The following is a 22,181-nucleotide window of genomic DNA, read 5'->3' as shown; positions in this document are numbered from 1 at the left end:
AGCCCCTCTCCCCTTATCCTGGGGTATCAGCAACCCAGTTATGAGGAAAAATGTCTGAAGTGGGTAATAAATCAGCCTGCCGTTACTACCTACACTGCCCCAATCGTTAGCTGCTGAATTTGGGTGGTGGGCAGAAACTTTTCTCGGGGTATGTTGGTATCAAGTTGGCATACACACCCTAAATCATCAATAGCAGTTTTTCAAAGCACATTGATGTGGCCCGCAGCATAAATTAAACTTTCTTGGGAAAATAAGCAGTCAAAATTGCACCTTTCATTGCAATCCCACCCAAGCATGATTTCCATGCAATAAAATACGAGCTTGGGTGGATTCTGACCTAAGAACCCCGTGGACCTGTAACAATGAGCCAACAATTACAAATGGTGATGTTTTTGATAGTCTAGAGCTCAGGAGTCTTCATTAATAATGTGAATTGCCAGTGATATTGTAATTTCACCATTTTTTTGTTTTGTTTTGTTTTTGTTTGTTTGTTTGTTTGTTTTGCTGTGTGTCTGTCCCTCTGTCTTGCAATCCCTCTTTGTTAAGGAACTCAGTCGGATGGAGGAGAGAGCAGTGCGAGGCTGAGGAGCAGAGGAGTGATGGACAGGAGAGCTGTGAGAAGCTGAGGAGCAGAGGAACACGTCCTGCTTTCCTTGTGGGCAAAGCAGTGAGCCCGGCTCTGCTGGCAGGCACCAGGGAATCGATGCAAGGAGAGCTGTGGAGACTGCAAGAGGACATTGTCATTAATGGAATTGCTTCTCTTTCCCTATTAACTTTACTTCCTATCTTTATCAGAATAATTTTTTATTGGGAAGCCATTGCAGGCTCACAGCTTGCAAAATCAGTCTCCCAATGTGCTTGGTAGACTGCCAAATATCTGAAAGCACCCTCTGAAAAGGAAGAGTTGATGGGGCATCTCAGAATGAGGTATTTTAGCATGTGTCAAAGACCTCAACCTGTATTCCCTCCAGGCTTCTGACTGTTGGCACAGTACTGACTCCTATGGAAGCCCTCTCTTACAAACAGTATGGTCAGGAAACGTTTCTGGATGTTGTTCTTCCCTTCAGTTGCAGGAATCTACAATTCTGTAATCCTGTCATTTTATTTAAATCACTGCAGCAAGTGCATAGCGTGTGTATTCTGGCATTACGTGGCCAAAAGCAGTTTCTTTACCTAAAACCTTGATGGAAATCCTCATTCCTCCATACAGGAACTGCAAATGCTGCGATACAAATAGCAGTCATTATTGTAGTCTTATTTCTTTACAGCCTTCTAAGTATTCCATTTTCTTGGTGCATCTGTAGCTACTTTAAATAAAAACAAGTGGTGATTAAAGGAGACCTTTATCTCTATTTTTCACAACATTTTTCCAGTTCAGTGCCACTTCTGTTTTTTTTGAGAGATCACTTTAAAAATTGTCATTATGAGCATTTATTTTCACAGGGTCTCACAATGCACAAGAGTCCAATTATCGAAAAGAAAAAATGTGTTATAGCTACTTAAGCTATCTGAAAAAATCCCAGTTAAAGTGAATTCATCACATAAATAGGTTGACTCCGTTCTCTGGAATCTGAAATTATTAACCACTACAAATCTTTTTAAGGAAAATTAATCCTAATTCTTCTTTTCAATATTTCTGTGCCTTGGCTAGCATTTTAAATGCAATTTAATACAGCTGCTACTGAGGCTTGTACTTCGCTCACATGGAAGCTGGGATAAGTATTGCCCTTGAGTGAAGTACTCTGAAAGCTGCAGTTAAAGATGTTATAGTGTGGTCTTGTTTTTTTCCTTTCCCCAAGAATTTAAATTGTTTGTTGTAGACAGATAACTCATTTGGAGCCATGTCTTTCATTCGGCAGAGATTTGCCATATGTTGTTGATAGATGGTGTGGCATGTGGCAGGGAGGAAAGTAACATAAGTCACTGAGGTGAATTCCTGTCTGGATTACAAATGTCAGTTTGCGAGATGACGATCATCTGGTTGATAATAAATCCTGATCTATCACCACTCGGCTATTTTTAGTAATTAGATCGTGATTACAAAACAGTAATATTCTGATAATTGATAAAGTTACATAAAAACACTAATCCTTTGGCATAAAGGCTTCTTGAATTGTCTAAACACTCAGCACAAGGCCAGCAACTACCAGGAGACAAAGATATTTACACTAGTGTAAATTGTGAGACCTTCTGTATTTCTTTGATTTTAATGTTTTGTCCTCCATTCTGTGGAACACAATTTTACTGGAGAGAAAAACAAATAAACAAGCAAAAACCTCATAGCCATTAATAATTAGTTTTCTCAAAGTTTCTTTGAAGTTTTTCTCAAATCATCATAAACTGTTTTTATTTTTCTTCTTTGCCGCCTCCCAGCAAACACTGTAGTCTTAAAAAGCACCTCTGGTCGTAAAAGCAGTGCCCTGGGTGTTTGGAAGGATCTGGGCTTCTGCAGAGCGACCTGGTCGAGAACTGTGTCAGAAGGTATGGTGGAGTGATAGGAATGATTTTCCTTTAATAGGGAAAAAGGCATTTCTGTTTGTTAATTGCATAAAAGACACTGAAATCTGTTTCAGGGATCAAGGGGAGGTTTTGGTAAGCACATGTGAGTTGATATTGACAGTGAATATTCAAAAACATTCATAATTTTGCTTTAATCTTACCAGTCTTTTATCAAAATGTTTCAGGTTTTTGTGATGCATGTGACGTTACAAATATACAAGGAACATAAATGCACATAAATTGATGCTTAATCAGTAGAATGAGGTTCCCCAAATTTCTTGTGCAAGCTGTGTAGGTAAGTGTGCACATTTGATTGTTTGGGTTCTATAAGCAATATATCTGTAGAGATTTCTTGAAAATTATTCCCTTGATGTTCTGCCAACCCAACAAGGTTGTAAGAAAATCTCGACAAATCACTAAAAAGGTTTTGCTTTATAAGAAGCAAAATTTGGTTTAGTTTTAACAATGAAGAGCGTTAACTCCATCTTTGTTGTTTTGGTTTGCTTTGTTTTACTCTGCCTGTTATTTTCTCTACCGTTTTAAATATGATTGGTGAGAGCTGAACCTAGCACAGATAGCAGCTGTTAATTAAGCTTTCTCTAGTCTAAGTGTCATCTGGCAATCAGCACGGAGCACGGTTTTAGTTAATTTGCAGAGCACTTCTGCGAGGCAGTCTGAAGGGGTCAGGATACTCTTACGGGAGCACCACAACATGCCCAGTAGGTCTCCTGCACCCGGCTCTTTTAACAAACGTTGTATTTCTGCACAGGTCTGCCAGGCAGTGAATGGAGGTCCTGTAACCATGCCTGTGGATAGCCCTGTTTTTTTTTTTCCACCCCCATTCCTGGATGACTGCATTTTTTCCTGACTCCTAACATGCAGCACTTCTTACATATCCATCTGACTAAGCCACAACTTCCAACACCTCGGTAATTCCCTGCCCAGCTCTTGCTGTGGCCAGTTTATGTCCCTGTGAGTACCTGTGGTCCTTCTCAAAACATTAAATCTTTTTCCTGATGGGATTCCTGGGTCAGCCTGTTTTCTTTCCCACCCTCTCAGCTTCAAACTGACCTTGGCTTCCTCACAGCTCTGGTCCTTTTTTTCCCTGTTTTCTGTTGCAGGTTGCCTACCCCTCAAGATATAGCAGGCTCTGAAGTGCCATCTGCTCTGTGTTCATAGACTGCCACCCCCTTGACTCCAAAGGATGGTCAGCGTGCAAGCAAACCAACTGTTGAAGTGTTCTCCTCACAGATGGTCAGCAAAGGAGAATTTTTTCCTACCTTCTTTTGCCAAAAAGGAGCTGCCTCGATGATGGCATTTGAAAGCAGGAGGGCTTTCCTTCTCTCTGGGTTTGCTGCTGGCATTTGTTGAGCTTGGCTGGGTTTCCGACCGCCTGGCAGTGACAACGCTTCCCCTCCGTGTGACAAAGAGAGAGCAGGAAAGTGAAGGGACACGTTAATTTTCCTACTGTCTCCATCTGGAATAATTAAGTACTTGAGAGAAAGATGAAGTAGAGGTTATATATTCTTGACCCTGGGCAAATCATATAATTATATGCACCAGTTTGCAGCTTGCTAGCCTGCTGTGTTACTGCTGTGCTGCTGTTACATCAGTTACATCGCTGAGGTCCATGACAAAACCTAATCCTTCTCCTCACTTATTTTGTGCATGACTTATCTGTGATGCGTCTTTGTTTGTACAGATTCCAGATGTTACAGGACAGACACAGATACAACCGAACAGCTGACAGTCAGCCAGCCGTCAGTCTATCATGCTTTTAGGTAATTGGCATGTATATGTTGAGAGATTTAAATACTCCCCAGAAGCCTTCGTGTTAAATTTCACTTGCAACCAAGAAATGGAAAATCTCCCAAATGTCAGTTTAGCTGCGTATATTGCCAAGTTAGGCAACAGAAGGTATACGTAGCAGTTGGAATCGGTGGTTTACCATGGAATGTATTTCATCTTCTGTTTGTCAAAATATGGCTTGATGTTTTGAGACAAGTTATGATTAACTATATGTTTTAAGAGCATATAGGTAAATCCAATTCAATTAACTCGTATGCAGGGACTGAATAAAGCCAAGAGTTTGCTTGAGAGGGTAAATTTCCTTGTACTGAAGGCATTCAGAGGACCTAGAAGTTTGGATTTACCACGTGGCTATGCTGATCTTCCAGTTCTCTGCTGGAAAGCTGTTCTCTCCAGCCTTTTTCCACACCTCTGGCCTTAACACTAGTGTGTCCAATCCCATGTAGTGCCACGTCACCAGTGGGCACAGTCCCGCAGGATCTGGACATGGTGGCCAGAGCTGGGTACTAGTAGTGGGGTTCTTCAAAACCCTCAAACATGATAAGGGCTGAAGCAGTCTTAGGGTTCATCTTGGAGGTCTGGTTGAGGGCAAAGATTGGTGCCAGAGGCAGAACTGAAACCAAGGTGCAACATGGGTCCAAGGGCCACCTTCCAAGGTCCTTCCAGGACACAGGGCCAGAGCCAAGTACACCTGTAGCTTCTCTGGGACAGGGAATGATGGCCCCAGGCTGAGCTGTGGGCAAGGCTGGGGGATCCCAGGTAATGCTGGTGTGGGGCATTCAGGTGTATTGGGGTATTCAGGGCCCAAACATGGTGGTAGTTCAGGGAGTTAAACTGCCAAAAATAACAAAGGAAAACAACAACAACAAAACACAGGTGAAATAGATACCTGGAACTCATATGTTTCCCTTGACTGTGGAGGGAGGATACATAGATTAACTTCCAGATGCCTCTGCTTTTGCTTTACTTGCAACAGAAAATTAATTTTTAGACTTCAATTCAGTCAACTTCTCCTTGTGCCTCAAGTGTTAAGCATATGGAGGCCAAAAAAGCTCTGTTGCTTCCTCTTCCTTATGCGTTTCTTCAGTTGTTTCTTCCTGAGCATATCCCTTTCTTTTTGCATATTTGTCATTTCTATTGTGTATTCACGCACAAGAGTTCTCTTGGATTTAGGAGGAATAATTGTTTCTGGTTAACAGGCCATTAAGCAGTGAAAAGAAAAGTGAAAAATGTCAAGTACTTTGTTTCATCGATGGTCAAAGGCTTCTAGAATTAGCATCATCCCGTTGTGCATGAACCCACGGATTCCAAGTAAACTAATATAAAATCAGGCTATGTGCCAGACTTTTCATCCTGCCAATTGAACTGTCAGCTTGGAAGTGTCAGGACCTCATGAAACATTAAATCTCAAATACATACATATCTTGAATAGCACTTTGAAAATTACACTGATAATTTAAAACAATACAGTTCATCACCCTCTTTTTTTCTCCTTAGTGTTGATCACAACCATCAGCAATGCTGTGCCTGCCAGGGAGATAACATTCAAGTTGAAACTGGACTTTTTGCTTGTGGAGGAGAAACCAAAGGCTTCAAATACCAGACTTGCACACAAAAGGTGCAGGGCACTTCTGGTGCTGTGACTGTTAAAAACTGAAGAAACATCTCAAAACGTAGAAGTATGGTTTACATCCTTTTGAAATGTTGAAAAGTTTATTCAAGTAACAATTAAATAAAATTTTAACAGTAACTATTTGCTCCAGGATGCAGAATTTGCCTCGCAGAGGAGCAGTGCACAAACTGCTGAGTTTAGCCTCTTGGTCAGTTGTTTGATTTTTGCTGTGCCATACTCTGCGTCACGGCAAAGTTACTTCTGCCTGTGCCCTGGACTCTTTCACAAAGATCATTTCTATTTTTCAGAGCAAATGAAAATACGTGTTGTCCTGCTGTCCCCAGTGCTCTACTGATCAAATCTGTCAAATAAAATATTTCTCTTATTTTACTGTGAGCTTATGCTTTGCTCTGTTTTTATTATTCAGTGCTGCATTCTGTCAATATGTGGAAAATCAAAAAAATACACACTCTTACCTTTGAGAAATGACACTTTAAACAAAATGGAAGAAATAAGAGCAGAAACAAAAGGGGAAAGATAGAAATGTAGCAAGAAATTTTTGCTTTTCAGACCATTAGATTTCATTTATGATTTTGGCTAGTTCTTTATGGATGGGATTCATCTAAGTACACTTTAGGTGCTTAAAATGCAGGCATCTGGTCTAAGGTAGGGAAAGGGGCTGTCCGTACCCAAAGGAAAGCAGTGGATACCTCCAGAAGGTGATTTGTCCCATTAGATAAGCATCTAAAAACATGGTAGGATGGATCTGCAGGGGTCCTTGTCTTTCTCCAAGGACTTCATGAAGCCCAGGTAACTTGCTTAGATTAAGTACTTATTTTTCACATGGCAGCAATAATCCCAGGCTCAAATTATTTTATTTCTCATCTTTTTTTTTATTATTTTTATTTTTTTAGATAAATTATTTGTATCCTTTCTCTGATGTTTTCGAAATTTTCATTAAAGGGAAAAAAATCCATATACCCACAGAGATATGTTTATTCAACATGTTCTTCAGAGGAAAGCATGCACCTGCAGGGGCTGGTGCCGCACTCTGAAGCGTGGCTGGTGTACAGAGGCTGTCAGGGCTGGTGCCTCTCCTCATCCCTCTTTCCTCACTGCTGGTTGGTGCCTATGAAGGGAAAATATGCTGAAGTGCTAGTAATTCCTGTCCTTCGTCTGTGTTAAGGATATGCCTTGGGCCTAAGAAATGACGCCCATAGGATCTGTGATGACTTGAAAAATCATGCACCAGTGCTATCTACCCTCCAGCCAACATGGGATGAGTGATGCATTATAAATCCAGATCCTTTACCCGGGGAGAGATTAAAGAAGCAAGAAAAAAGTTTCTTAATCCCTGCCTCAAGCAGTTTAAAACCTCCTTTTTGTTTGGGATCCTACATAAATCAAAACACAGGACCAGCTATATTCTGGAAATAAATCTTCCTTCATATTCGCTCCTCACATAGCTTGTCTGTAACACAATCTGAATTCCCTACCAAATATGCTAATAAAACATCAACCATTCTATAATTTAGTAGCATTACGATAACAATACTTTCTTCAGTTAAATGTCATTCTTTCAGAGTGCACTTGACATCCCTCTCACACATAAAAAGCAGAATATCTTAATTTATCACTTAGTTGATTATTTCTTAACATTGAAACTCACTAAATAAAAATAATAATCACTATAATATATAGAAAATTAAATAAATAATTGATCATGTATGAATACTAAAAAAATGCAGATTAAATTAGCCTGAAAAGTGTCTCATAAGTATTTTCCACATGAACTTGTGGAAGATAATTTCCAAAAATGTAAGCATATGCATTATTTCTGCTAGAGTGAACACTCAAAGTAAAGGCAGAAGATGCATAGCACTGAACAGTACAATATGATTAAAGAGCAATTACCTGATTTTTGTTTGTTTGTTTTTCTGTTGTTTTGTTGTTGATTTTTTTTGAAAGAATAGAAACTACCAAAAGAAAAGAAATGATTATTATATAAAAATTATATTTTTCACTTTTAGAAAATCTTTTATTTGAAGATGTGATGCTTTACAGGCAACAATGAATTAGGCCTTAGAAGCAGTCAGAAGAAAACTGATTAAAAAAAAAATCAAAACCAAATATATGTATCCAAGGTCTGCTGTTCTGAAAATTGAACTTAAAGTGCCACAGATTTTGTCAAAGCCATCAGAACATGGTTCAGAGCACAAGCAGGTGAGTGCCATCTTGGAGCTGCTTCATCACAGCGCTTCTCATGATGGCAGGGTAGGCCTCACCACCCTGCCCATGCTTGCTGGTGAGGTACTCACAGGCAAAACATGCTGAAATTCAATGCTGTGACTGTACCTCAAGCTGCTGTGGTGTCTTTATCTTTAAATTGATAATAATAATAATAATAATAAAAAAAGATAGTGTTCATGGCATTGATCCAGAGCTTGAGCTAATTCGAAGCTGGCTTGATATGTCCACATGGGCTTTGATCACATCTTTTGGGTGGGGACATTTACAGTCACCTCAAAACCAAAACCTGGCCCTTTCAGACACCTTGCACCCGTGCTGTGAGGAGGAGTCCTTTAGACCACGCTCAGTTAAACCAGTGCCATTGGACCTCTGGTGCAAAGCAAAGGTGAAGACTTAAAGGTATGGGTGCAAAACAGAGCAATTTAACAGTTGTTCAATCATACAACAATTAAAGGGTTGTTTTTTAAGAACCCCACTCTTCTCTCCTGAGTTGCGTGAACTTTTTCTGCCTGTCACTGTGTTCATTCACTGCTCGTACTTGCTAAAGCCAGAAGCCCCGGCAGAATGACTTCACAAATCACTCCTTGGCAGGTTGCAGGCCAGGTCTCATTCGCACCTACACCTCGGTGCCTGGGGGGACGCATGATCTTGTTCAGCTGAAGTGCACAGGTATGCCTTTACTTGCTTCCCTCATTCTGGGCTGTTCACTTGGAGCTGAAACACTTGGCTGTCTGAAAGACAGGTAAGACATCTCCACTATTTAATTTTCCTGCTAAGCGTGGAACTGAAGTATTGTTGGGGTTTTGCTGCTCCTTGTTTATCTGTTAAAGCGAGCCGTGTATAAAGAATATCATTGGTGTGGAGCGTGACTGGGACATGTAACCACCGCGATGGGTAGATTACTTCTGCTGTGGGTACCTGTGTTGTACTGCAGTGCTGTCACAATGGTTGCATTTAGGGTCATCTCTGGGTTTGTTCATTATTCTCACCGACTATGAAATTTGAAGTCCATCTTGGCAGGACATTTTCTTTGTTCTGCCTGATACTGCCTTAGCTGCCAGTTCTCTCTGTAGACAGGGGAAAAGGTGCAGCTGCATGATGCTAGCCAGCATCATCTCACTGTAGCACACGAGGCTCTCCGTGGTTGTGGCAAATGAGAGAAACTGAAGGAGCATGAAAGTCTGGTGGCCCCTTATAGCTTTCTCTACCTATGGCTGCTGAAACAGGGGGCTATTCTCCCGTGTTCTGAATGGGACTGTGTGAAACAAGCCTATGTGGAGGCTGTAAAATCTGAAATGCTCTGAATGCCTTTGTTTCTTAAGTGACGAGTTCCTCTAGTCTGCCACACTGGGGTATTTCATCTTAGCTCATGCAGGGAGGGTAGTGACAGTCGCATGAAGGTGAGGAACAAGAACAGATCCAAGAAGCAGCACATTGGTGTGCTTGCATGGGGACACCTTGGGAAACAGCTGCATCAGGACATGCTGGTCCCGCTGATGCCTACAGATGAAGAAATAGATGGAAGGCACAGATCTGGAGTCAGGCTGGGGTTTGGGAGCTCTACTTGGTGACAATATGCTGGGTCATCTTTCCATCCATGTCTGCCTTCTCTTTACCCAATAGAGTTTTTGTGTTGGCAAATGATATCTTCCTCCATGTGAGTGGTAAGAGGAAGGATGTGAAGTAAAAACCACAATCAACCTGCCTTGGGTTCCAGCTGAGCACTCCTCTATACAAGTATTTTGCACTGATACTGACATTACCCGTTTTTCCTCACTTCACTTAAAGATTAATTTTATAATTTCTAATTATAATTTTGTTACAATTCTGTCTCTGATGAGGCCAAAATTCGTAGCACCCGACTTCAGGCATTTCTTGGTAGCATCTACATTAGGACCACTGGCTTTGTTTGAAGTCAGTGCAAAGAAACAAGAAACAAGAGAAGGAGTTAGGTGTCTTCAAACAGCCCTGTTGAATCTAGTTAGGATTAAGTAGCTGATATTCAAACACTAACATGTTTTTGCTGATAGCATTTTTTTTATTATTATTTCAAACTATCTGAATATGTTTTTATGGTCTTCTGCTAAACCACATACGAGGTGTCCCTATGCTTTGATCTCATTCTGAGCACTGAAAACTGTCATGAGAAATTTCTTCTAGAACAAAATCATAACTAGGGTTTCCTTTCAGTCATGATGTTTTTATTTTGTTCCTTCATTTTGCTGAAGGATAGCCCTGCAGAAGGTGTGCCCTTGTGCAGCGGAGCACTGCGTGACCCACCATCATCAGACCACCCCGAGCTCCACGCAGAGGCATGAGGCTTGGGCTGGCCCTTCTGTTGTTTCACAGTAAGTACAAATGTTACAGTCATTGGAGCCAATTTTGAAATATTATCATGTCATTTATGTGTCAATCCAAGATTTTTTTGGAGGACTTCTTTTACATACACAGTTAAATGCATGCGATATGGAGTCCTTGTTCCCCACTCTCCTGCCTAGGAGCTATGAGTGATGTGAGAGCTTTAAATACAAAGAAAAGATACACATTGTGATTGAATCTGAAACAGGTCCTGAAGTGGGCAATCGATGCCTGCTAACAGCTAATACATAAATAAAGAATAATAAATAAAGATAAATAAATAATTTATTAAAATAAATAAATAAATATGGATAAATAAAGGCAAGCCAACCAAACATATTTATTGTTTTATACTTAATGAGTCAAGCTTCATTGATCGCCTGAAGTATAGCCTGAGCCACAAACTGAAATCTGGATGTTGCAGCAGTTTCTACAACCATTCGTAGTAAATAATGCATATTTACTGCTGTAATTGCATTACTGCTCCTCATATCCCTGTGGGATCTTCATGTATTGATTCTATTTTTTTAACTGCACTTTTTATAACAAGATGAGCCAAGTAAAGCTGAGCAGATAAAGCCTCCAAGGTACCCATTCCTGTTCAGGGTTTCAGGATAGAACTTGTTTAAAAGGACAAGCCCTGTAAGGGAAGTCTTGACATAATGGAAAAAAAAAAATAAATTCTTGTCAGACAAAATAAACTGAAAAAAAAGACAATTATTTACAGAACTCTAAATTATGCTGATTAATTATTAATGACCATTCCATGGGTTCCAAACAGAGGGCGCTGGGACTGGATCAGGATGTTCATTGCAGATCACCAGAAAATCATAAGGACCCCCGACTTCATACCTGTATTCAGTTCCATCAGTACAACTTGGACAACTCAGCAGAAAGCAGCAGAATGAATCAGAATCTGGTCCTGCTCACAAAGCCAGAGAATCACAGAATCATCGAATGGTTTGGGATAGAAAGGACCTTAAAGCCCACTCAGTTCCAGCCCCATGCCATGGGCAGGGACATCTCCCACCAGACCAGGTTGCCCAAAGCCCCATCCAGCCTGGCCTTGAGCACCTCCAGAGATGGGGCATCCACAGCTTCTCTGGGCAGCCTGTGCCAGGGCCTCACCACACTCATAATAAGGAATTTCTTCTTTCCTTCCTATCTAAGCTGATTGCAATGCCTGTGATTCTGCTGCAGTAGTGCTGTCTCTGGGTACACCAGGATAGGACACATCATCTGTTATTACTCCTAGCAGACTGGCATGTTTGATGAGCAATAAAGTGCAGATTATTTAAGTTTTAGCATAAATTTTCAGTATGCGTGGTGTATTTTTTTATGATTTTGCAGCAGGTGTGTTCATGAGCAAAGCTCTTCCAGGTTCAGAGAGGATATGATTAAGTACAAAAGGAAAATAGACAAAGAATTTACTTTTCTGCTGATGTCAGAACATAACTGATTTTCTCTGCAGAGTATTGCTGAGTACATGAACTAATTTCAACTCTCTGATTTTCTTTGATGCTCAGTGCTGATAAGACCCCAGCAGGCACAGGATGACTGTGGTGCTGGGTCCTGCCACCCAGCCATTGGGGACCTCCTCCTGGGTCGCAGCAAGCAATTAACAGCCTCATCTACCTGTGGATTGAAGAACCCTCAGAAGTACTGCATTATAGGCTACCTCGAGGTTGGTTTGCTCTTCTTTTTTAGTAAACTGAGCTCTGCTTACTAACGATGTTCTTGTCTGTAAAAGAAGTTGACCAGACTGTGAAGCTTCTACTGGAGTTGTTTGAATGATCATCAGACAGCATGAAATATGCCTGGTGTGAGGCTGTGCCTTATTGCAGCACATATGGAGGGTTTGGCGAAAGCAGCACACAGCCTGCCCAGTGATGCACAGCTTCTCCAGAGGGAGAAATATCCATGAGATGCAAATGAGCACGGGGATTTCTGAGCGAGCTTTGGTCTGCCAGTCTTTCCCCGCTTGGAGATGAAGACCACAGTTTGCATGTGTGTGAGTGCTTAGCAGGATGAACGTGGTCCTTGACATGTCTTTATTGAGGGACACGTCCCATACAGTGCTGAGAGCTGAGGCAGCCTGTTCGGAGATTCACACTGCATCCTCTCATGTTGTTTGATCTGAAGTAAGACCAACATCAATGAAAGCAAAAAAAAAAAACATTTCTGGCAGATGAAAAGCTGCAGTCTTTGGCCATGTGGGTAGGTAGGTGGACACAAAATGTGGGCAATTAAATGGATCCCTCTTGGGGAAGCAGCTGTGGAGACCCTGTGGGTCCATTGAACATGTGGGAACACTGTCCAGCAGAAACAGACTCCCCTACAGCACATCCTGGAGGACTTGGCCCCACTGAGCTAATAAATTCTTGCAAGCAGAAGTATTTTCACTAAATACCATCTGTAGGCTAAAGAGGAAGTTAATAAAATGCCACTTCATTTATAAGCAATTGAAAATATTTAGTTTATGACCTTCTGGCAAAATGCTGTGACACATTTACAGTGTGAAGCTCTGCCATGCTGAGATGACACCGAGCACTGCTCCAAGTTACTCTGCAAAACTTAAATATCTTTTTTCCCTTCTGAAAGGTTGTTTGAGCTGCTCTTCACTCTTTGCAGTTTTTCCCCAGGTTGTTTGAACGAATGGATCCTGGGCACTAAATTGCTGGCTGTGCTCCGAGCCTTGGTGCAGCTTGGTTGTGAGGCACAAAGAGTCATCTCTGAGACATTGCATTTATGGCCCTTGGCTGTACGGCTGCCTTTTTTGTCTTTTTAAGAGGAGATCAAAGAGTGATCAAAAATTAATATTTTCACTTGCCTGTACTTATCCTTTGTATTATGTAAATGCAGACTCGAAAAGGAACAGCTGTTCCTGCAATACTCCCAGTGATTTAATGCTGCCTTGATACATCTTGACCCTTGGTGACTGTCTCCTGAAGACAACGAGTCACAAGTCCTGCTGCTTCCCAGAGATGTTTTTATATTCCAGCAATGCAATCTGCTGTACCAGCTCCCCTTAAACGTGCGTGCCACCTAAAGTATATAGAGAGTCCTGCTGAAATCAATTCTCTTCCCCACCAGCACACCCTTGAGCACTTTGCTGGAGGCAAGCCAGGAAGCTTCATGCCTTGCAAAGTTGAGTTCTTCCTCCCCAAATTCCCCTCCCAATGACCTGTGCCACGACAAGAGCACCGTGACGAGAGCAGTCCCGGCGTGTGGAAGTTTGTCAGGCAGCGTGGCAAGCTGCCAACAGCCCAGGCTTGGTTAGGATGTTTAATGAAAATTCAGATTGAAAAAAAAAAAGTAGAGTTTGACTTCTTTGTGTTTGAAAAGAAGCACTTTAAATAGTTGTCAGTCTTGCTTAGAATAACGTCTCTGTTTCTAAATGTAGGTTAAGTGGGTTTTGGCCCTATGATTGCACTTTATGTCTAGAAAGGAAAAGAAAGAGAACTCGGTGCTGAGGAGGGTGTAAAGCTGCGTGCTTCAGAGGCAGATGGGATCTGGCAGACCTGCCCACGGGGACATGCACATGCTTGTCATTTGGGGCACAGAAAGGTTGTTACGGTGCAACCTTAAACATAAGTTGAATGAGTGTCATGCTGAGTGTGTCTGTATAAGCCAGAGCGTGGGTGTGCACAGTCCTGCCAAATGCTGAGATAACCGAGCTCTCCTTTCCAGAGCTTTGTAAAATGAGATGACTGAGTATTTTTTGTACTTCTGTCTTGTCTTATAAGTTGAATTTTCATCACAGGCCGCAAAGTGCAATGTCGAATGGCTAAATATGACGTATATTTATCATAATGTTTAAGTATATATTTATTGTAGTATTTAAAACATATGGATCATAGCACACCTGCAAACCTGTATCTCTTTATTCGTTTAAATGTGAATAATTCCCAGGTGATTTCATAATACATGAAAGCTGGCTACTTGGCCTACCTGATCTGGTGGGTGGCATCCTTGCTCGTGGCAGGGGGGCTGGAGTTAGATGACCTTTAAGGTCCCTTCCAACCCAAGCCATTCTGTGATACATGTGCAAACCATTCCTAGTGTTTCCCTGTAAATCCTGAGTGTGCTGGGCAGGCACCTCTGCCCCAGTCCCATCCCAGTCATTTCCAGCCTGGCCTCTGACCATTTCCAGCCACTAAAGTCAACTTTGTGCTTTCAGCCTCATCCAAGGCGCTGAATCCTTGCCTCCTCCTTCCTTCCCTGTAGGGTGCCAGGCCATGCCCAGCTCCCTGCTGCATTCCTGCTGTCACAGCTTGTGCTGGTCCACGCAGCTCAGCATGACTCATCTGCCCACCTGACACGTTCACCTTGTCACCTCTCCTCACGTCTTCCCTGTCACCCTACTGACCTCCCAGTTTTGCCTACAGAAGGCACCAGCAGTGGTTCAGTTGGTGGTGTCAGCCCAGGCCACTTACATTTATCTGGATCTAGCCTTGCTTTCCACTTGCACAATTGCACCTGGCTGCTGCTCCTGGCAACACCTCCAAGGTGCTAGGAAATATGCAAAAGAGGGAAAAAAAAAAAAAAAAAAAAAAAAAAAGAGTGATGTAGTGAATGTTCCTCTTCAAGGCTTCCTCAGTCCCTGAAGGAGCCAGTCCTCCCTTGCATCTTCTCTGTGATCTCACTCCAGGCTAGAGCCTGCAATCACATAAATACATGTGAATCCAGCTGGTCTTTAGAGTAGAGACTGAACTCATCCTTTATTCTGCTTGTTTTGTTTTCTAGGCTGAACAGAAGTGCTTTCTCTGTGATTCCAGGTACCCATACAATCCCTATACGCAGCACAACAGCCACATGATTGAAAACGTTATCACAACTTTTGAGCTGGATAGGAAAAAAAAGTGGTGGCAGTCAGAAAATGGTAAGTTTCCTTGACAAAACATTGCTGTATGAGGTTAGATTCACTTCTGTAATTGTTATCCACCACCTGGCCTTCATGAAGACCACGTGTGCTCTTTGATTCAGCAGTACAAGGTGCATTTGCCTACAAATGCATAGTGACAGAGTAGGCAAAACACAAAGACCCATTTAACACAAGTAGTGCTTGCGGTGAAAAGTACTCATATTTTAGTGAATAATTAAATAAAGCTTGGCTACTGTACCAGCACCTTTATTGCCCCATGTTAATTTTGTCACAAGCTTCTTCGTAGTAGTTCATCACTGACATCAATTGATATATTCTTACATCTTCTCTGTGAAGGCATAATAGGAGGAATATCATTTACTCTATCTTATTTGGCATTTTGTTTGTTTGTTTGTGTGGTTTTGTTTTGTTTTGTTTATCTATAACTGTTGTACTTTTGGAAAATATCTGGTAGCTTTGCTCACAACACTTTCAGGTCTGTCAGTATAGAAGGGTTTAACAGATCAATGTAGCATGAAGAAAGCCCCATATTTTGTATTGTTTTGCATTTCTGTCAGAAATAAGCAAATAATTTGAGTGGAATTAAGAAAAATCTAAGTGGTTACAGTGAGACATGAACCCTTACGATCACTGTCATTTTCAGTCTGAATGGTCTGAGCAGGACCTTCAACCATCTCATGCAGCCTCTGACTCACAGCATTGTGGATCCCATTCTGGGTTTGTGCTCACAGAATGCCCCAAAGAGCAGGGCTGCTGTGTTGGAAAAGGCATCTTTAAATTCCCCAAGGAAAGCTGCCTGTGTGTTGTGCTCTTCACTTCATTTTCCTTCTCTTTTCAGGTATTGACCATGTCAGCATTCGACTGGACCTGGAAACCTTATTCCAGTTCAGCCATCTTATCCTGACCTTTAAGGTACTACACGCACACCTTTTACCAGAGCTTTCATGTAATTTATACACTAATTATTTAACCACAGGAATAATTGCTTAGAGAAGCAGTGAAAGCATCATCTGTTTAGAGGTTTGTAAGAGCAGGTTAGATAAACACCTGTCAAGTATGGTTATAGTTGATCCTGCCTTAGGGGAGGCGGATAGACTGAATAGCTTCCCATTCATGTGCCTTCTGGTCCTATTTTCTATAAATCCGAGAATTAAAGCTAAAAAAAAAAAAAAAGCAACATTAAGCCCAAACATTTTAGGGCATTTCTGAACTGAGGTTGCTCTTTCAAGTTTAATTCAGTCTTCTTATGCATGCCTATTATGATCCATCCAGGTGGTTACACAGTTTTTTCTATAGAATTCCTACACTGTTAAAGTAGATTTCCTTATTTAGAAAGCAATCTTCTCCCTCTACAGGAGGTTGCCCTGCCCTTTTGCTTAGAAGGCTTGTATGAGGAATCTGGCTTCTTTAGAGACTCCTGTAAGCAGCACAGTATCCCCATAGGGCACCTGCAAGATCCAAGCACAGAATTTTAGCTGCAGATGTTGGCATCCCCCAAGGAGGAATGTCAGTACAACAGCTCCTGAGATGTCTTATCAATGTCTGGTTAAGAAATTCATGAAATAATGTGGGTTTTTTTTGCAGACATTTCGGCCTGCAGCAATGCTGGTTGAACGCTCCACTGACTTTGGACAGACCTGGAAAGCATTTAGATATTTTGCACAAGACTGCGCAGCTTCTTTTCCCAACATCTCTTCTGGTCCAGCAAAGGGTGTGGGAGACGTCATTTGTGATTCGAGATATTCAGACATCGAGCCCTCCACTGAAGGCGAGGTATTGCTAGGAGTCTGTGTTTGAGATCATACGTGGCCAGTTTTCTGGAGCTGAGGGACTCACTTCTGTACCCATCAGATCCACTTATACAAACCCTGGGACATGAAGTGGTGTTGACTTTACTGAAGTAGGAGGGAAAGAAAACCACAGTGTTTTACTCATAGTTTCATATCCAAATGAACTTGTAAAACAACTGTGCAAGGCCTTCTAGTGGTTTATCCTGGTTTTCAAATTAATGTGAAAGTCCCTCCTCATCAGAGTTCTTCAACCTCTATGGCTGAAGGGCACACACCTAATCCTGACACATCAATCTGACAAAAAGGCTTTTTGCCTCGCAAAGCCAGGGTGAAAGAGTGAGAGTACTTGCTGAACCGGGGCCACCACCTGGTTTTAAGTTCTATGGTATCTGTGAAGTGCAATAAGTATCAAATGGGTCTCGGGTAACAGACTTTATGTCCAAAAAGAATAGCTTCCATGACTTATAGAGCTGTTTTTAATTTGTTTTTCAGGTTGTCTTAAAAGCTTTGGATCCCAGCTTTGAAATAGAAAACCCATACGTGCCATATATCCAAGGTAAGAACAGTGCAGGTTTCCTCTGAAGACACTTTGTACGCTGAGAGGGTCAAAAGCTCAGCTGGTGTAAATCAGGGATATTGAAAATTTATCCCTAAAGATTATAGGGAGACATCTGTATTAAAAAATTAAGTGGGCTGGTCTTGTCCCCTAGCCCAGCAGGCAAACAGCCCAACTCTGAACAGCTCCATGCAGCTGTGCTCTGTTTCCCTCAGGGAGGGGGTGGCCTAATCTTCACTGCCTTTTGGGAGCAGCCCCAGAGCTGTGCATGGGCCCAGGAGGCATTGGATGGGGAGACACAGCTTGGCCAGGCCAGGGCTGTGCCAGGGAAAGTGTGAATGCTATGCAGCTGTGTGCCAGGAGTGTGTCCGTGCCCCGACACTGTGTGGATTACTGGTCATGGCCAATATCATTTTAACTATTTCTTCAGTATGGGGGAATTACTGGATGTTTGATGCAAGCTGAAGATTTTGACCCACTTCATTTCCAAATGAACTTGGGCTCTTGATTTCTTTTCTTTCCCTGCAGAGCTCATTACGATGACAAACCTAAGGATCAACTTCACCAAACTCCACACCCTCGGGGATGCTCTGCTTGGAAGAAGGCACGGTGACCCCCTCAAGAAGTACTACTACGCTGTCTATGAGGTGGTTGTGCGGGGCAGCTGCTTTTGCAATGGTCACGCCAGCCACTGTGATCCCATGCAGAATCTGCGGGGTGATGCCTTCCATCAGCCTGGGATGGTATGGCATTAACACCATCTCCAACAAGGGCAGTCCCTACCTAGTATTCTGGGGGAAGGAAGGGGTGAAAGGAGGGAGGGAGAGGAAGGAAGGTCCCTGATGACCTTTGGATTGACCATTTGCATCTCTAGTGCACAGCTTCTTCCTTTAGAGCTCTGGGCCAGATAGCTCAGAAGTTGTTTCTTTGTTGGCACCGGTGTGGTGTTTCAAAAGCAACCAGGTCGTGACACGTTGAGAATAGCAGCAAAATACCAGAGCTGTAATGGTGCAAATATAACGTGGTAAGTAGCCCGCGCTGTGTGCGGACTTGACTGGCCGCTTGCTGGGTGCATTCCACTCTCCAGCTGGGCTCAGGGGCTCTGCAGCAGGGAAGGAGATGCTGGCACAAAGAATGGCTGATAGTGCAAAGCTAACCCATGAAAAAAGGATTATTAAAAAAATTAGGAATGTTATTGCAAATTCTTTCTGGGAACAAGAGTGTTTTGTTTCTTTTTTATTATTATTATTTTTTATTTTTTTTCCCCTAGAAAATATGTATTTCAGAACAGAGACATGTAGGGAGAGAGATACAGAAATAAAAAAGTTGAAGTCTCCATTGGAATCACTAGAAATCTTTTTTTTTTTTTTTCCTCATTGTTGCTTAGCATTTTTAAAACTGGTTAAATCTTATAGGTATTCTCCAGATCTTTTTTTCAAATAAATGAGCATTTTGTCAGCTGAGGGAGCCAAAGAGCTTTGAATTTCCATGATCTTGCTGGTGTACCTCAAGCAGATTACTACCGACTGGATTTGCAGATAAGCCTTTTAACATAGCATAAGCAGCTCAGGAGGGGCTCTATCCCTTCTTATGAATACAGATATAATTCCTGGAATGATAAAACTTGATTTAGGAGTTCTTGCTGGAGATTAGTGGCCATTTTGTAGCATTAAGACTTGCAGTAGTAGAAAAAGAAAAGATCACTTTGAATCTATTACTTAAGGTAGGCAACAGAGCCATCAGGAACACATTACTTCAGCAGACATAGAGAAAACATCATTTTGATCCACATCTGTTTCACTTGAGAGAGGAAAAGATGCTTTTATATTTCACTTCAAATTCCACAAATCTGAATAGAGTCATTATCTTCTTCTCCTCTCCTCTCCTCTCCTCTCCTCTCTTCTCTTCTCTTCTCTTCTCTTCTCTTCTCTTCTCTTCTCTTCTCTTCTCTTCTCTTCTCTTCTCTTCTCTTCTCTTCTCTTCTCTTCTCTTCTCTTCTCTTCTCTTCTCTTCTCTTCTCTTCTCTTCTCTTCTCTTCTCTTCTCTTCTCTTCTCTTCTCTTCTCTTCTCTTCTCTTCTCTTCTCTTCTCTTCTCTTCTCTTCTCTTCTCTTCTCTTCTCTTCTCTTCTCTTCTCTTCTCTTCTCTTCTCATCTTCTCCTATCTTCTCTTCTCCTTTCTTGTCATCTTATCTCTTCTCACCATACTGCAGGTCCATGGGAGATGTATCTGCCACCATAACACTGAAGGCCCATCCTGCGAAAGATGTAAAGACTTCTACAATGATGCTCCCTGGAGGCCAGCTGAAGGGGCAGAAGATAACGCCTGCAAACGTAACTCAAAAACATCATTTTCCTTTTTAATTACAGGGGGGTGAGGGTGGGGTGCAGCACAGTCCCAGCACAATGGATTATGTGATGGTTTTCCATGCTTCATCTAGAAAAACAGATGGATTTGTGCATCCATCAGTGTTGTGTAGCCCTACAGGAAGGAGAACTGTTTTACATTCCTATTTTTCATAAAAAGAAATTAAAAAAAGAAAAAGAAAAAGACAATAATGCAAAAAAGACCATTCATTGTTTAGCATAAGATCTTTCCCTTGCAAATGGAAGAAGTATTAGACAAGACTGAATTATTTATTTCCACAGTGGTGAATAATGTAGGACATGCAAGAATAATACATGAGGATCTGTAGCAAACATTCAGCTAGATCTTTCGTTGGTGGAGCAATGTTCCCCACTCCATGTCAGGCACAGACCCCTACATGGGTACTTCTCAAAGTATAAGGCCAATTCTGACTTGGGTAAGGCTCCAGCTACCCCACAGAGAAGGAGGCGATGGAGGAGGTTACCTTACCTCACTGTCTCTCCTACCTTACCCTCCCCAGGGTGCCTGTGGGGTGTTTTATGGGAGGATGCTGCCTCCTCCTTGGGGAAGCTGCTGCTCCCTGGAGGGTGGATCCTTCCTGAGGCAGGATCGGAAGCACCCAGAATTTCTCACAGCGTCTGGCAGCTGGTATGTCAGCCTGAAATGGTGCCACTCACGTAATGAGGTGCTGGAGCCTGCTGTCATGTTTCTCCTGGCAGCTCATTTGACTTGGTTTATACTCTAAGACATGAACACATGCCCAAGACAAGACTTTGAAATGACTCAGAGCCACCTCCTGTGCAGACTGCTAACTTCTGCAGCCAAGATATTTAATTTTCTTCACCTTTGGTCTTGCTCCCCCCTTCTCTCCAACTTTTTTCCACAGTCTTGTGTTTCTTTTTTTTTTTTTTTCCAATTTGTCCCCAATCTTAGCATCATTATATTCCTACCTAATAGGTGTAAACCCTATAAACTTTGTTGACGGCAGCAAAACAAACTTGCAATAGAAGCATCATTATTTGCACAACCTGGACTCTGTGATTTTTCGACCCCACTGTAAAGCGCAAGGCCTCGGACGCTGTAGTCTGTCTGGGACACTGAAATGATGTGAATGACAAGTAACTCAGTGTTAAAGGTAGACAGCAATGGTGCCAAGCCCAGGAACCGTGGTGCTAAATATCTCCTGTCTGTTTTTGTTTGCAGGCTGTAACTGCAATGGCCATTCTGGCAGATGCCACTTTGACATGGACGTGTACCAGGCCAGCGGTGGGGTCAGCGGCGGGGTCTGCGAGGACTGCCAGGACAACACCACGGGGCAACACTGTGACCAGTGCAAGCTTTTCTTTTACCAGGACCCACGCAAAGCCATCTCAGACCCTCACGCGTGCCTCCGTAAGCTTCCCTTTTTTAGCTTCTAGTTGCTTCTGTTGCATCCCCACACCTGAATGCTAATGTGGTTGTAAAAATGTCACCAAGCCTATAACATCCAAACCACCTTACAAAATAGCTGCATGACTCCATTCTTGAAAGAGCATTATACCAGGAGCTGCATTGTTGCCAAACTGAGGTTTGAAATCCAGCAGGGGCACCATCTTTCCTGAATAACATCAGTATAAATATCCCTACAGTAGTGCTGTTGCTTCTGTGGTAGTAAGGGATTACAGAAGCGGTGTGAAATGGTGGAAAGAGGAGCATCTTTTACTAGGTCATATATAGAAAAAACAAGTTTTCAGGCATGCAAACCCTTCTTTGGAAAGATGAGCTAAATTCAGTATTAGCATAGGATGGGAAAAATTCTTTGAATATAATTTAATTTTAGTAATTGATAGGTGTGGAAAATCCTTAAGGAGCTAAGGGCAGGTTACAAAGGGAAGTGCTGCGGTAGATTTTAATGCTGCTGTGAGAAACAGCAAGTGCCAAAGCAGAAAATGGAATGAATCTTGAAGGCAGCATCCCCTGCTGATCCCATCCTTTCTAGTGAATAGTTCAGCCATGGCCAGCTCAGACCAGCTCTGGGGAAGTGTGGTACCCCCTGTAACCTTACCGCTTTCACAAGA

General features: G+C 42.2%; 1 protein-coding gene across 1 annotated transcript in view; it reads left to right on the top strand.

Moving 5' to 3' along the window:
- Window positions 1-8,123: 8,123 nt before the first annotated feature.
- Window positions 8,124-22,181, top strand: part of LAMB4 (laminin subunit beta 4) — a 44,942-nt gene continuing 30,884 nt past the window's right edge. The window contains 11 exon segments of the mRNA XM_032200508.1: window positions 8,124-8,143; window positions 10,399-10,495; window positions 10,497-10,518; window positions 12,055-12,212; window positions 15,275-15,410; window positions 16,252-16,325; window positions 16,998-17,186; window positions 17,696-17,759; window positions 18,288-18,502; window positions 19,970-20,090; window positions 21,328-21,516. Coding sequence (XP_032056399.1) covers window positions 8,124-8,143; window positions 10,399-10,495; window positions 10,497-10,518; window positions 12,055-12,212; window positions 15,275-15,410; window positions 16,252-16,325; window positions 16,998-17,186; window positions 17,696-17,759; window positions 18,288-18,502; window positions 19,970-20,090; window positions 21,328-21,516 — 1,285 coding nt within the window.

The sequence above is a fragment of the Aythya fuligula genome, chromosome 1 (assembly GCF_009819795.1).
Source record: "Aythya fuligula isolate bAytFul2 chromosome 1, bAytFul2.pri, whole genome shotgun sequence".
NCBI classification, from domain to species: domain Eukaryota; kingdom Metazoa; phylum Chordata; class Aves; order Anseriformes; family Anatidae; genus Aythya; species Aythya fuligula.
Note: the sequence above shows the minus strand (reverse complement) of the source record. Positions and strands in the feature narration are given on the sequence as shown.